Source organism: Peromyscus californicus, unplaced genomic scaffold (genome assembly GCF_007827085.1).
Source record: "Peromyscus californicus insignis strain IS unplaced genomic scaffold, ASM782708v3 Scaffold_4__1_contigs__length_199733344, whole genome shotgun sequence".
Taxonomy (NCBI): Eukaryota; Metazoa; Chordata; class Mammalia; order Rodentia; family Cricetidae; genus Peromyscus; species Peromyscus californicus.
In genome coordinates, this window is record NW_026294562.1 from 100,093,898 (window position 1) to 100,107,179 (window position 13,282).

The 13,282-nt window shown below is 43.3% G+C and overlaps 2 protein-coding genes across 3 annotated transcripts in view; one reads left to right on the forward strand and one right to left on the reverse strand.

Annotated features, from left to right (window-relative positions):
• Nucleotides 1-2,651: 2,651 nt before the first annotated feature.
• LOC128124475 (olfactory receptor 52E8-like) lies at nucleotides 2,652-3,662 on the forward strand. The gene has a single exon (XM_052760790.1). The coding sequence runs from the start codon at nucleotides 2,652-2,654 to the stop codon at nucleotides 3,660-3,662; it is 1,011 nt and encodes a 336-aa protein (XP_052616750.1).
• Nucleotides 3,663-9,048: 5,386 nt separating this feature from the next.
• Rrm1 (ribonucleotide reductase catalytic subunit M1) overlaps nucleotides 9,049-13,282 on the reverse strand; it is a 28,609-nt gene continuing 24,375 nt past the window's right edge. For both annotated transcript variants that reach the window (XM_052714493.1, XM_052714494.1), the window contains exons 17-19: nucleotides 12,477-12,572; nucleotides 11,153-11,341; nucleotides 9,049-9,628 (exon numbers count right to left, since the gene is read on the reverse strand). In XM_052714493.1, coding sequence (XP_052570453.1) covers nucleotides 9,440-9,628; nucleotides 11,153-11,341; nucleotides 12,477-12,572 — 474 coding nt within the window. In that variant the 3' untranslated portion in view covers nucleotides 9,049-9,439. The remainder of the gene's footprint in view (nucleotides 9,629-11,152; nucleotides 11,342-12,476; nucleotides 12,573-13,282) is intronic.

Sequence of the window (13,282 nt, forward strand, 5' to 3'; positions counted from 1 at the left end):
ATTGAACTTTAATCTATTAGTCTGTAAGTTCATATACTTGAAGCCTCCTCAACAACCAAGTCTGCAGTTTCTGCTTGCTTGATCCTGGATCTCTCTCTCTCTCTCTCTTCTCTCTCTTAAGCCTTTCACTGATACCTGCTGTTCTATCTGTGCCTTGGGATGCTATCTCATGCCCCATATTCCTATCCCCAGCCTCAATCCTTCATCTGAACTCTCCACTTGTATGTACAGTCATTGACTAAAAAACTCTTCACTTGTGAATTGCTTAAAGTATTCGAATGCAATTCATTAACTGTACCTTCTAGAACGTCAACCCAATTCTTCCCTTTTCAGGGCTTGGCAGCTCCAATAGAAATCATTATAGCTTTAAAGTCTTGAAGCTACTGATCATTCTATTTCTCTCTAATTGGCTGCTATGTGGTTGATTTGTCTCTAGGAAGTTCTTCCTTAGTTTTCTAAGCTCTTTCTTAGCCAGTTAAATGGCAGCCCTCCACACTCCCCAGCATGTTTTCTGTCCCTTCTTAACAGGGTCATTATTCTTCATCGTCTTTATTGACTGCCTCAGAGTCCTGTATCAAAGATGTTCCTTATGAAATCTATCCAAGGAACACCAAGACATGAGACAGGAAGACAAATTATAGATCGTATGATAAGGACCGGGCAACCTTGTCCAAGCCAAGAGATTTATGGGCTTCTTCTCTGCCAGTCTTCTCTCCTCTCTACCCTCTGGTATATCAGGAAAGGAGGATTACAAGACTGCCAGATGTCTTCCTGGCTGCTGCTCCCCCAGGTTTCATTTCCCTCCTTCGGTGTACCAGTTCTTGCCTTGTCCATGTCTCACTACCACCATCCTCTACAATCTTTTCCAGACTCAACTATACAGATTTTTATCACTTTGCCACAAAGGTTGTCTGGTCCTCACCCAACCCAAGCAATGATAGCTCTTCCAAAATCTGCTGTCCAAAGCAATGTTCTGAAAATTTCAGAAAGACATCCCAGGGTGGAGAGAATTCCAAACCCACTTCCTCCCAAATCCTCTTCCCGGTGAGGATTTGTTAATAGACATGCCTCCTCTGGTATTCAGAGGGAGTCTAGTCATGCCCGCACAAACACTGATAAAGAAGGAGGAAAACATTTCTGGGTTGCTCCACAACTCGTAAGGCTTCTCTGATCTTCAGTGTAGATAGCAGTTATTGCAGTGACGTGACTAGTTGCTGGGTCTGCCTGGCCATTTTCTGGGGATTCCAGACTTTCGATTCTAAAACCCAGCAAGTCCTATGCAAGTCAAGAGAAGGTATGAATCCTGAACTTGTGAAAAGAGTGCACTGTGAAATGGAATGGCACAAATCCACATCTGTCATCTATTAGCTGCGTGGCTTGAACTAGACTTTACCTCTGTATCCTTGCTGATAAAATGAAGTTTTGTTTTGTTTTTTAGACAGGGTCTCAGTATGTAGCCCTGGCTGGTCTCAACAGGCTAGTCTCAAACTCACAGAGATCTGCTTCCTGCATTATGGGTCTAACGGCATGCACCACAACACTTATCAAACTGAAGACATTTTTTTAAAAATTAGATTTATTTATTTAATTTTATGTATATGAGTGTCTTGCTCACATGTATGTCCGTGCATTGTGTGTGCCCAAGGCTTGCAGAGCTCAGAATAAGGCTTTGTATCCCCTGGGTTATAGGCAGTTGTGAACCATCATGTGGGTGCTGGGAAATAAACCTGGGTCCTCTGCAAGAACAGTAAGTGCCCTCAGCCACTGAGTCATCTCTCCAGCTACCCAAGTAAAGATTTTTTTTTTAAAGTTAATTTCTGAAAGCATTTGGAGCATTTCCTGTGTAATCACTATCAGATAGGTGCCATCTGAGTGTACACCTCCTCCTAGACCTCATCCATGGACCCCAAACAAAGCCCTGGGAAAGTCTATGTGGCTCTGCACGTGGTGCACTGGTGAACTCCTGCTCTCCCTGGACTCACCGCCGTGAAGGAAAGCAAGCTTCCAGGACAAGGCCAGGCAAGAGGTGCTGCCGCCAGACTAGAGGGGCTAAGGACGGGACCAGACTCTGCAGCCTGGTGCTTTTGGCCGCAGAAAACCAGCTTCCTCAGCAACATTCCTCTGGCCCAGCCAGTGTACCTTGAGCACACAGGTGAGCTCCCTGCTCCTGGCTGACTCCTCTCCCCAGTTTGAAGCCTTACTTGAGTCCTTCCCAGACTCCTTGGAACAAAGATCCTTTACGTACTTTCTTATCCCTCCTAACTAAAAGGATTATTTTTAAATTGTTTTACCTCTGAACATCACTTTCCCCTCTCATATACCACATCTAATTTTCTGTCTTATATTTTATTCAACAATAAAACACCTGTAACATCCCCCAAACAAATATAAATATATCTCATACATTTGTATTTTACACAGAGAAAACCAGGAGCTCCCTGGGGACAAGGAATATCTTATTCATCTGTGTAGCTCCCCAAACACCTGGCATTGTACATGTCTGCTCCAAAGCAACACACACACGCACGCACGCACGCACGCACGCATGCACCCCACAGATAGGTTTTCATCATGCAAGCCTCAGGCTCCTAAAATAACCATTTTGTTCTAACAGCCTCTGATTCTCACGCCTGGTGCCAGGACCAAAGTCAATGGGTGAGGATGGAAATACCAGTATCTTCAACTTTTCCTACACCAGCTTTCTCCTGGTGGGCTTCCCTGGATTGCAGGAGCGGCGGCCCCTTCTGGTCCTGCCTCTTACCTTCCTCTATGTGTCCATCATTTCTGCCAATGCCTTAGTCATCCATACAGTGGTGGCCCAGAGGAGTCTGCATCAGCCCATGTATGTGCTCATTGCCCTGCTCTTGGCTGTCAACATCTGTGCTTCCACAGCTGTGATGCCTAAAATGCTGGAAGGCTTTGTGCATTATGCTAACCCCATCTCATTACATGGTTGCCTAGCGCAAATGTTCTTTATCTACTTTACGCTCCTTCTGGACTACAACCTCCTGCTGGCCATGGCCCTAGATCGCTATGTGGCCATTTGCCACCCACTCCGCTATACTGAACTGATGACCTCTCACTTACTGGGCCTGATTGCCACCTTTGCCCTGACCCGGAGCCTAGGAGTGGCAGTGCCCCTAGTGGTACTAACTGCAAAAGCTCGATTCTGCCGGACGTCCGTGATCCGACACTTCACCTGCGAATACATCGCACTGCTGAGCATAGCTTGTGGAGACCTGACCTTCAACAACCGGTTGGGATTGGCTATGCGGTTGGTCACCGTGACCTTTGATCTGGCCTTACTGGGAAGCTCCTACACCCGTATCATCTATGCTGCCTTCCGGATCTCTTCTGGGGGAGCCCGAGCCAAGGCCTTGCACACTTGTGGCTCCCACTTACTGGTCATCCTCACCATCTATCTTTCTGGCCTTTCCACTTCCATTGTCTTTCGAGTGGCCAAGACTGTGTCTCAAGATGTTCAGAACCTACTCAGTGCCATATATCTGCTGCTCCCAGGAGCCTTGAATCCTCTCATTTATGGGGTGAGAACTAAGGAGATCCGGCAACACATAGAGAAAATGCTCTGTGGAAAGCAGTCACCCCAAGACATCAGAGAGAAGTCGCAGAACATGAGAGAGGAGAGGGAGTTACCTGGGTAAGAGGGCACTACCAGCTTGAGAACTTGGGGCTGTGGCCTGTGAAAACAAGAAGTAGGCTGTCTGTACTAACAGGATGAGTGGGTTCTTAGCAGGTTATGGCTCAATGGAGGCCTCTTGTTGAAGATATCATTTGTTGGATTCTTAGAACATTCTGTTACTAACCCCCGAAATAGGATTGCTTGTATTTGTCCTTCTGAGTTCATTCTGTCTTCTTTCCAATCCTTGAAAAAAACTAAAATTATTTGAGAATGCCTGTAGCTTTCCTAGGAGACACAGAGTAAGTCAAACAGACCACAATCTGCCCTGAACCCCTGTTTGAAACAAAGTCCCAGCCCTTCCTGTCTCTGCTAGATAAAGTCTAAGACTTGGCATGAATTTCAATGTGATCAGATATGCCTGTCAGCCTCGAGGCCAAGTTCTAGAGTCCTGTTAGTCCTGAACACAGGTGAAGTCCTTGCCTGAGATCCCAAATCTAACACAGGCACACAGAGCCAGACAACCCTGGGTGTCATTTAGACCACACAAATAGGTCACCTCATCATATCCAGGAGCCTCAGGCTGAAAGATGGTCAGGCCAGACCTTCTCTGGGTTCAGGTCTGACACTGTTAGTTTGGTTTCTATTGCTGTGATAAACACCAGGATCAAAAGCAACCTGGGCAGAACAGGTTACCGTCCATCATGGAGGAACAAAAGCAGAGTAGAGACCATGGGGGAACGCTGCTTTCCGGGCTTGCTCAGCTTGCAGCCCCGCCCACAGTGGGCTGGGCCCTCCCCTATCAATCATTAATTAAGAAAATGCCCAAAGACTTGCCTACAGGCCAGTCTGATGGAGACATTTTCTCAGTTGAGCTTTCCACTTTCCAGATGACTCTAGCTTGTTAAACAAAAATTAACCAATACAGATCCTAAGACCAGAGTAAAGTCTACACTATAGGCTCCAATGAGCCTAACTCCCAGGACAGAACCCTGAGGTCTCCTTGGGCACACAGACAAGGTGCTGCTACAGAGCCCAAATCTTAAGCAAAAACCAGATTAGGCCCTGATCTGGGGACTTGGGTCTGACCCAAACCCAGGTCAGGTCATTTTCTCAATGGTAGTATGAGCTATAGAAACACTACTTCCTCATCAAGTATAGTGGTAATGTCTCAGGATCACTTGATTCTGGGAGTTGAAGGCTAGCCTGAGCAACACAGTAAGACTCTCTAAAAAATAATAAATTAACTCTATTGCTTAAGACTTCCCATAGACTCGTGTCATCTATGAATGCCTTTAGGTATGTCCCAGAAATGGACTATTGTCCCAAATACTACATAGAACCTCTGAAACCAAGCTGGATGTTTTTCTCTTCCTCTTAACATGTTATAGGACACTCCTTAGGGAGCCATGGTGCAGACGAGCAGGCACCACGTTGTGTGAGTCATTTCACGGCCCTTACTTGTGCCTTCAGTACTTGCTCAAGTCCAATATTATACATGCTCCTTCCATTATGGTAACAAAATGCTGTGCGTGCTCAGAATTATGGCTTGGTGAGTCAGACAATAGCCCACTCATGATCCACAATTCATGATCACCTCGTGGCCCACAGTTAAGTATCCAGTCCCTACTCAGGTTCACCCCCAAGCCAAAAGCTCTTTCTCAAAAGAACATACATCCAGAGGATGACAGGACTTTACCCCCCAATCCAAATCCTCTGCTGTGGTTCACCTCCAGCACCCTGCCAAAGGCTGCAGTTAACACCTCTCTGCCACTGTGACTTCAGGATCATCTTTGGACCTGCTGGATCACATGGCCCAAGTAGCAGAGCAATTTTCGAGGCATCCTTGATCTGTAGCAGAGACTTCCCTTGCTTCGGACCACATGTGAAGCAAGCAGCTTTTCCAGATGCTCAGTAAACAAACAGACCAGATAGAACACCCAAATGAGGGCGATTTCACCTTCCAAACTCAGAAGTCTCTCAAGTATTTTACCCTTTCCTTGACTGTGGAAAGTCAGGTACAACTTATCCTTTACCTTGTATCACAGGATCCTGGAAAATTTCTCTGATTTGAAGGACTCTGAATGTTTATCAGATTTATTTCCTGCCCATAGACATGTCAATAAGTCTAAAATAGTCTACTTCTTCCCCATATTACAAATACTGCTCCAATTTGCAATATCATCGATGTACTAGTTCTGTTTTGTGGAAGGGAAAGCTGGTTGAAGTCATGTGAGAACTAAATTATGACATAGAGAGAATTGATATACCTTCAAAATAAGATAAGGGGCTAGAGAGATAGATGGCTCTGTGGTTAAGAGCTCTTGTAGGGGAGAGCTTAGTTTAAACCCAACCCAAGTTTAGTTCTCAGCATTCACATCAGGTATCACAAACATCTGTAATCCTAGCCCCAGATCCGATGGCTTCTTCTGGCCTCCGTGGGCAACTGAACTATGTGCACACACCCTGACACAGACACACATACCTACACTTTTTTTTTTTTTTCCGAGACAGGGTTTCTCTGCATAGTTTTGGTGCCTGTCCTGGATCTCGCTCTGTAGATCAGGCTGGCCTCGAACTTAGAGATAACCGCCTGGCTCTGCCTCCCGAGTGCTGGGATTAAAGGTGTGTGTCACATACTTTAAAAAAAAATAAAATCTTAAGGCCAGGCATGGTGGTGCATGCCTTTAATTTCAGCACTTGGGAGACAGAGGCAGGAGGATCTCTGTGAATTTGAAGCCAGCCTGATCTACACAGCAAGTTTTAGGGCAGCCAGGACTACATGGAGATCCTGTCTAAAGTATTAATAATAATAATAATAACCAATAAATCTTTTAAGATAGTAGAATATGTAGTTGCTCGTCAGCTGAAAGCAAATGTGCTTCTGGTTGCCTTTACTAAGGATTAAGTAGGGGAAACAAATCAGAAACTGCATACCAGGGGATAATTTGTTCAAGCAAAAAAATCCCATCTGATTGGAGTCACGACCCAGTTAAACTTATAACAATCCATTGCCATTCCCTTGGTTTTTACACAGGCCAAATGGGTGAGCTGAATGAAGATGGGGTAGAAATCACCAAGTTGATGGTGACACTAATCTCTGTCATCCTTCCAGGTTGCAATTGGCTTTGCTTTTCCATCCTGAGAGGCTAACATTTGCCTTTTCCTAGTACAACAGTCCTCCCTCTGTAGTAACAGGACCAAGCTGCAGAGCGCACGTTACAATGATACATTCTGAAGAAATAACCACAGGATGGTTCTGGGAACTGCCTTCAAACTCTGTGACAAAACTGAGCTAGATCTACCTATAGATCATGATGATTTGGAGTGTTATCTGAAATTACTGCAGTTAAAAGTCAAAGTCCAGTAATCTGTGAGAGGTTGATTTCCTTTTCCCAGTGTACAATGCCCTATACAAGGCCAGCGAGAAGCAGGTAGAAAGACTTAACTCAAGGGAATGTGGTCTCCCCTTCATTTAAGGACTCTGGACCTATACACTTGACCAAAGCTGGAAACTGGGTGAAGTACTAAAACCATTTATAGAATTAAATTAGACTCTGTTTACTTGGCCCCAAACTCTCCTACTCATACAAGTCAAATGAGACTGCAATAGTTCTATCTATTCTAGGAACTCCCTAATTAACTGGCCTAACCACAGATCAAATAACAGACTGTGGCCTTGATGCTGTATTCTTTAGGGTAACCAAGCATACTTTGCCTATAGGGATAACTAGGACAACTCTAGAAATTCAAGGAAATATTTACCCAAATATAACCCAAGTACATGCTAACAGGGACTTCAGTGACCACACACGGTTAAGGCCTTCCAGAATACGCAAAACAGCAAACAAAGTCTGAGAATCTGATTTGCAGAATGGCCTCATTACAAGTCAAAGCCCAGATTCTCAGTACCGAGGCCCAGAGCCGATGCCAGTTATAGAAAACAAGCAGAAACTTCTTCAGGGAACAGAGACAGTGGCCCTACTGGCCCAAGACATTAACGCTGTCTCAGGCAAGAGATGTAGCTCTGTAGGTCATGCCTGCTTCACATACAATAATCCCCCAGCACTGCATAAACCAGGTGTAGCGGAACACACCTGCAATGCCATCCTCAGGAGCTGGAGGCAGGAAGATGACAGATTCAAGGTTACCCTCAGCAAGTCTGAGGCCAGCTAGGCTTCCTAAGACCCCAGTCTCAAACAAAGACAAAACAAACCAGTTGTCTTAAACAGATTAAAGGCTGATGGAAAACATGGACAAATTAAATGAATGGAATCAATTACTAACAGCATCAGACTATCAACAAAGATAAAAATGATTTAAAATTTTTTTAAAAAGCATCAAATTCTGGAGCTAAAGACATAACTGAAACAAAACATTCACTAGAGGAATTAAACAGTTAAGCCTGAGCAAGAAAACAGCCAGTTTAAGGACTGAAAAATCAAAATTGAGTCTAGAGAGCAGAAAGGGGGGGGGGGGGGAACAGGGACCTACATGGCCACCAATGTGAAGCAGCAGACTCATTATAAATTCCATAAGAGAGAAAAAAGAGCAGAACAATTAATGAAAGAAAAAAATGGCCAAAAACTTATCAGATTTAATGAAACATGTCAATCTACAAGACCAGGAAATCTCCTACTAAAACACACGAGAAGGGCTTTACTAAAATATGAAAGGCATGTATTATAAGGATATGAAGACAGTGAAACCCTAAAGCATCTCTCATGGAAATATAATGGTGCTGTCAATATGGTAGTTCCACAAAATCATACAGTCCAACAGTTCTTTGCTGTATAGGACCAACCAAACCAACCTGAAAGCAGGAATCCAACAGATGCTCTACACCAGTGTTCATGGCAGCCATTGTTCTCAATAGCTAAGAGGAGGAGACAACCCAAGCCCATCTAACAGATGACTGGACGGACACAATGTGCTGTGTATTATAGAGAGGTACCGAGAGTTTATATTTTCGATGTATCTAGTTATCATGTAAGACACAAGGGGACACATACCGCATTCTCTGTAGGAGGTCCCTGGAGTGCACATTCATAAAGATGTAAAATAAGAATGGTTACCAGGGACTGAGGGGAACGAGGAATAACGAACTATTGTTTTTATGAGTAAGAGTTTGTTTGGAATGATGAAAACATCCTGGAAATGGCTAGTGATAATAATTACCCAATAGTGTGAATATACTAAATGCCACAGAATCAAATTTAAAATGGATGAAACTGGCAATTTTAGGTTATAGATAGTTCATCATGGGGCAGGGAAGAGCATATATTAACATCAGACTTCTATACAGTCTAAATAATGTCTTTAAAATTTTGCCTCTCTACTCTCAACAGAAAAATTTTTTTTCAAAATTCACCTTTGTTATGATAATAGATGACAAATTTAGCACCACACAATCAGTTACAAATGTTTTTATTTGAAAATTACCTATAAAACATTACATAGACAAAGCAGACGAGGTATCGCTTGGCTTTACTTCTAGGAAAACAGTCGAAGTGGAACTAAGTCTCTTTGTCCAAACTGAAATGGTCAGACAGAATGTTGGAGGAGGAGACTTCCTAAGTCTCAGTCTATCTCCAAGTCTCTTCTGCATTCCCAAAACCTCTACTTTGATTCCTAATATCAAAGCTGGGTTTGGTTTTTGTTTTAGTAAAAACAGTACTGTAAGTCAAGAACTTCATGATAGTAAGGTCCAGCAAAGCTTTCCCGTAATCAAGCAAACCCACTACGCCTATCTATGCTCAAGAAGTCTGCTATGGCGAGAGCCGGTCTCTGCTAGGCCTCTTCTCAAGATCCACACATCAGGCACTCCTCTCTGTTCTCCAAAGAGCACACCATGGCTGCTGTGTTCCTCTCCTTCTCTTCTTCCTCCTTCAGGGCCTTCTCCCTGTCTTTCAGCTTTTCCTTGTTCAGAGTGAACTGGATTGGATTAGCCGCAGGTCTTGTCCTTAAATAATACATCCCGGTCTTTAAACCCTACAAGGGAAAGAAGCATAGCTGTTTAGAAGAATTCCAGGAGAACAGGACAGAGTCAAGATCTTTGTTCAAAATAACTCCCATGTGGTCAGTTACAAAACTAATTTTTAAAACCTTTAAATATATTCCTATAAACCAACTTAAACTCTTTTTTAAACTTGCAATTTTATCGATTCCATGAAGCATTCTGAAAAGTGCTTAAATAGATAGCTAAACCTTGGGGGTTTTGTCCCTAAAACAGGATGGCTTCTTTGGAATGTCAAATATTTTTGTTCAGTTGTAGCTACTTTTACATGTATCACTTCGGTTTGTACAAAACAACATTCCTGCCTTAGACTGTAACCATTTAGGGGATGGGACAGTCCAGGTAGAACAACCGACATCAACACTTCACAAGGGTCATCTTCCTGTCCAGTATTCCCACATCAAGTAGGAGTCAATCTGTCACTCCACAGAAGGAAGGCCTCTCTCATGTCAAGGCATAAGACTATAATGCAAACTCGGATTACAGCACTTATTACACTGTGGCAGCTGCCAACAGTGTAAACTGGCTCACACACTGTGGGTAAAGCAGGGACAATGGATGCTTTTGAATAGTGGATTGACAGTGAGTAAAAAGCTACTTTGGAAAAGGCAAGAGCGCACAAGATGGTCTGGAACAGAGAGGTCGGTGAAAAAGAGGACAGTGGGAGAGAAAGAGAGGCTTAAGAAACAGTATATAGGGGCAGAAAGACTGTAAGAGACAGAGGCCCAGACAAGTGGAGCAAAATGCAGCCAAGTGCAGCCCCTGGCTGCCAGCAAGTTCTGACATGGAGTTAATGAGTCCCCACCCCTAACTGATGAGCTATGGACAGTTGATGGTTTCTTGGGGAGAGAAAGTCAACACCCAGCAGTGTATGGACAGTACAAATTGGAGTTGGTGGGTTACTTAAAAACAAGAGAAAGAAGGCCAGGTGTGATAGCACACACCTTTAATCTAGCACTTGGGAGGCAGAGACAGGCAAATCTCTGGGAGTTCAAGGCCAGCCTGGTTTACAGAGCAAATTCTAGGACAGCCAGGGCTGCACACAGAGAAACCCTGTCTCAAAGGAGAGAGAGAGAGAGAGAGAGAGAGAGAGAGAGAGAGAGAGAGAGAGAGAGAGAGAATGACAGATAGAGAACACAAAATTGTGGGAGTTGGGTGGATCTGGGAGTAGTTAAAGGTGATTATGAATGACCAAAACACATTGTATGAAATTCTGTATCTAAAACAAAGGCCAGATGATGGCTCAGTAGTTTAAGAACACTTCCTGCTCTTCTAGAGGATCTAAGTGTTCAGCTCCCAGCACCCATATCAGGCAGCTCACAACTGCTAAACAGAAACAAGAAAACCCAAAGTGAAACTTTGATCCAACATAAAAACCACTGAGGCTTAACACATTTGGACTTGAACCAAAAAAAAACTTCCAGATAGCAATACGAAAAAGGCAGCTGGAGCAGACACTATTTCAAATCCCAAATGTCCTCTCCGGGTGCTCGACCAACCTGCTTCCAGCCGTAGAAGTGCATACTAGTGAGTTTGCCATAGTTAGGCTCAGCAATATGGATGTTTAAAGACTGGCTCTGGTCGATGAAAGCACCTCTCTCGGCTGCCATCTTGAGAACAGTCTTCTGAGAGATCTCCCACACAGTCTTATAGAGTTGCTTCAGGTCATCAGGAATTTCTGGTATGCTCTGGAAAAGGAAAACCATGTGTTGTCGTTTTAATGTCAATTAAAGAAAACAATATAACTAACAGGTTAATGATGCTTACTACAATGCTTGGTTTGGTCTTCCTGTAGATCTGACACTGCCATGCAGTTAGTATCTTAACGGTCATAGCAAATTTGCCCAAACTGCTAATCTCTTGCTAAGTCAATAAAATCTCATTTAACAAACCAAATATAAATCTGATGTAGTGACTTAAACATCAACTGGCTTAGGGACAAAACAGTTATTGTTCTAGACGTATTTAAGAAAGGAAGGGGGGCAGGTGGTGATGGTGCATGCTGGAAGGCAGAGGCAGGTGGATCTCTGTGAGTTTGATGCCATCCTGGTCTACAGAGCAAGTTCCAGGACAGCCAGGGCTACACAGAAAAACCCTGTAGAAACACACCCCCCAAAAAGCGGGGGGTGGGGTGGGGTGGTGGTGGTGGTGGTGTAGAGTTAAGCTAATAAATGATAGAAACACAAATAATCAAGACTTTACAGGCACAAGATCAAAGGAAGCAGTGAGCTAAGTCAGAAGGCCACAGACTGCACTTAGAGTCAAAATGGTTTTCTTAGGCCTACGGCTGACTGACTACATTGAAATACACAACCTGGCTGATGCTACAGTTTCTAACACAAAAATCCGAAAGTTAGAGGAGCAGTTGCCAAGCTGGCCAGTGTTTAGCCAAGGCATCCATCTACACAAATCAATCATTTTATTGTTAAGCACTACCTGACTACTTTCTAGACTGTTTGTCTCAGTCCCCCATGCTTTTAAAGTTTAACTCCAATTTCAGGTTTTCAAGAAATCTGTAGGTCTGACTCCTACTTCCTGACATTATTTACTTGGCAATACATGCAACCCAAGCTTCAAGACTTTAAAAGCTTCCCAATTGTGAAGAAAAACTGGGAACTACTGTTTTATTGGAGAAACAATAAGGACTATGTAAAGATGTGTATAAAACAAGCACAACAATGCAGAAATACAGACACATTATTTAATAGAGTCTGTGCGACCACAGTGAAAGACCATTTTTCTCTGTATTGCCTGGGAGAAGCGAGATGGCACCACAATGTTCAGCTTAGCTCCTAGAAAGCACACGCCATTTCTAGTCTGTACCTGGATGGACCCATTGCATGCAATAATCTGGTTTTTCATCTCTTCATTCCACAAGCCCCGCTCAGTAAGATCTTTCAGTAAGTGAGGATTCACAATCTGATGAAAAAACAAAAAGATGTCAAGAAATGAAGTAACACTGGCAGGGCCTATAACGGATCCCAGGCCTAGAGTTCAAAATAAGTAAGACAGCTGAATTACTTATTAGATCCCCTAATAAATTCCATTTTTTTTGTTTTGTTTTGTTTTGTTTTGTTTTAACAAAACTGAGAGGACCATTTCACCACAAAAAGCTACATCCCTTTAAGGTCTTGACATCTATTATTGAAGAAACAATATATTGTGGTAATCATTCTACAAAGTATGTACACATGTATATACATATATGTACCACACACATATACATCAGATCATCACATTATTTGTCTTGGATTTTTGTAAACCTTATTTTACTAACACTAAAAAAATTTTTAAGATGTGTGTTCATATACCCATGAAGGCCAGATGGATGAAATCCTTTGAAGCTAGAATTACAGGTCATCCAATGTGGGTGTTGAGAACCAAACTTGGGTCCTCTGCAAGAACGGCACATGTTCTTAGCCTCTGATGGCACTTGCACATATACATGCACATTCCCACTGACACACATGTACATATACTTAATAAAAATAAATCTTAAGTGGCTCAGCCAGGAAAGGTGTGTGCCACCAAACCTGACAACCCCGGCTTCCTCCCTGGAACTCATATGATGGAAGGACAGAATCAGGAATTGTTCTCTGTCCACGTGCATGGCATGCCATAAGCCTGCC

Excerpts from the sequence above, each read along its gene's own strand:
- LOC128124475 (XM_052760790.1), top strand. The coding sequence starts at position 2,652 with ATGGGTGAGGATGGAAATACCAGTATCTTCAACTTTTCCTACACCAGC.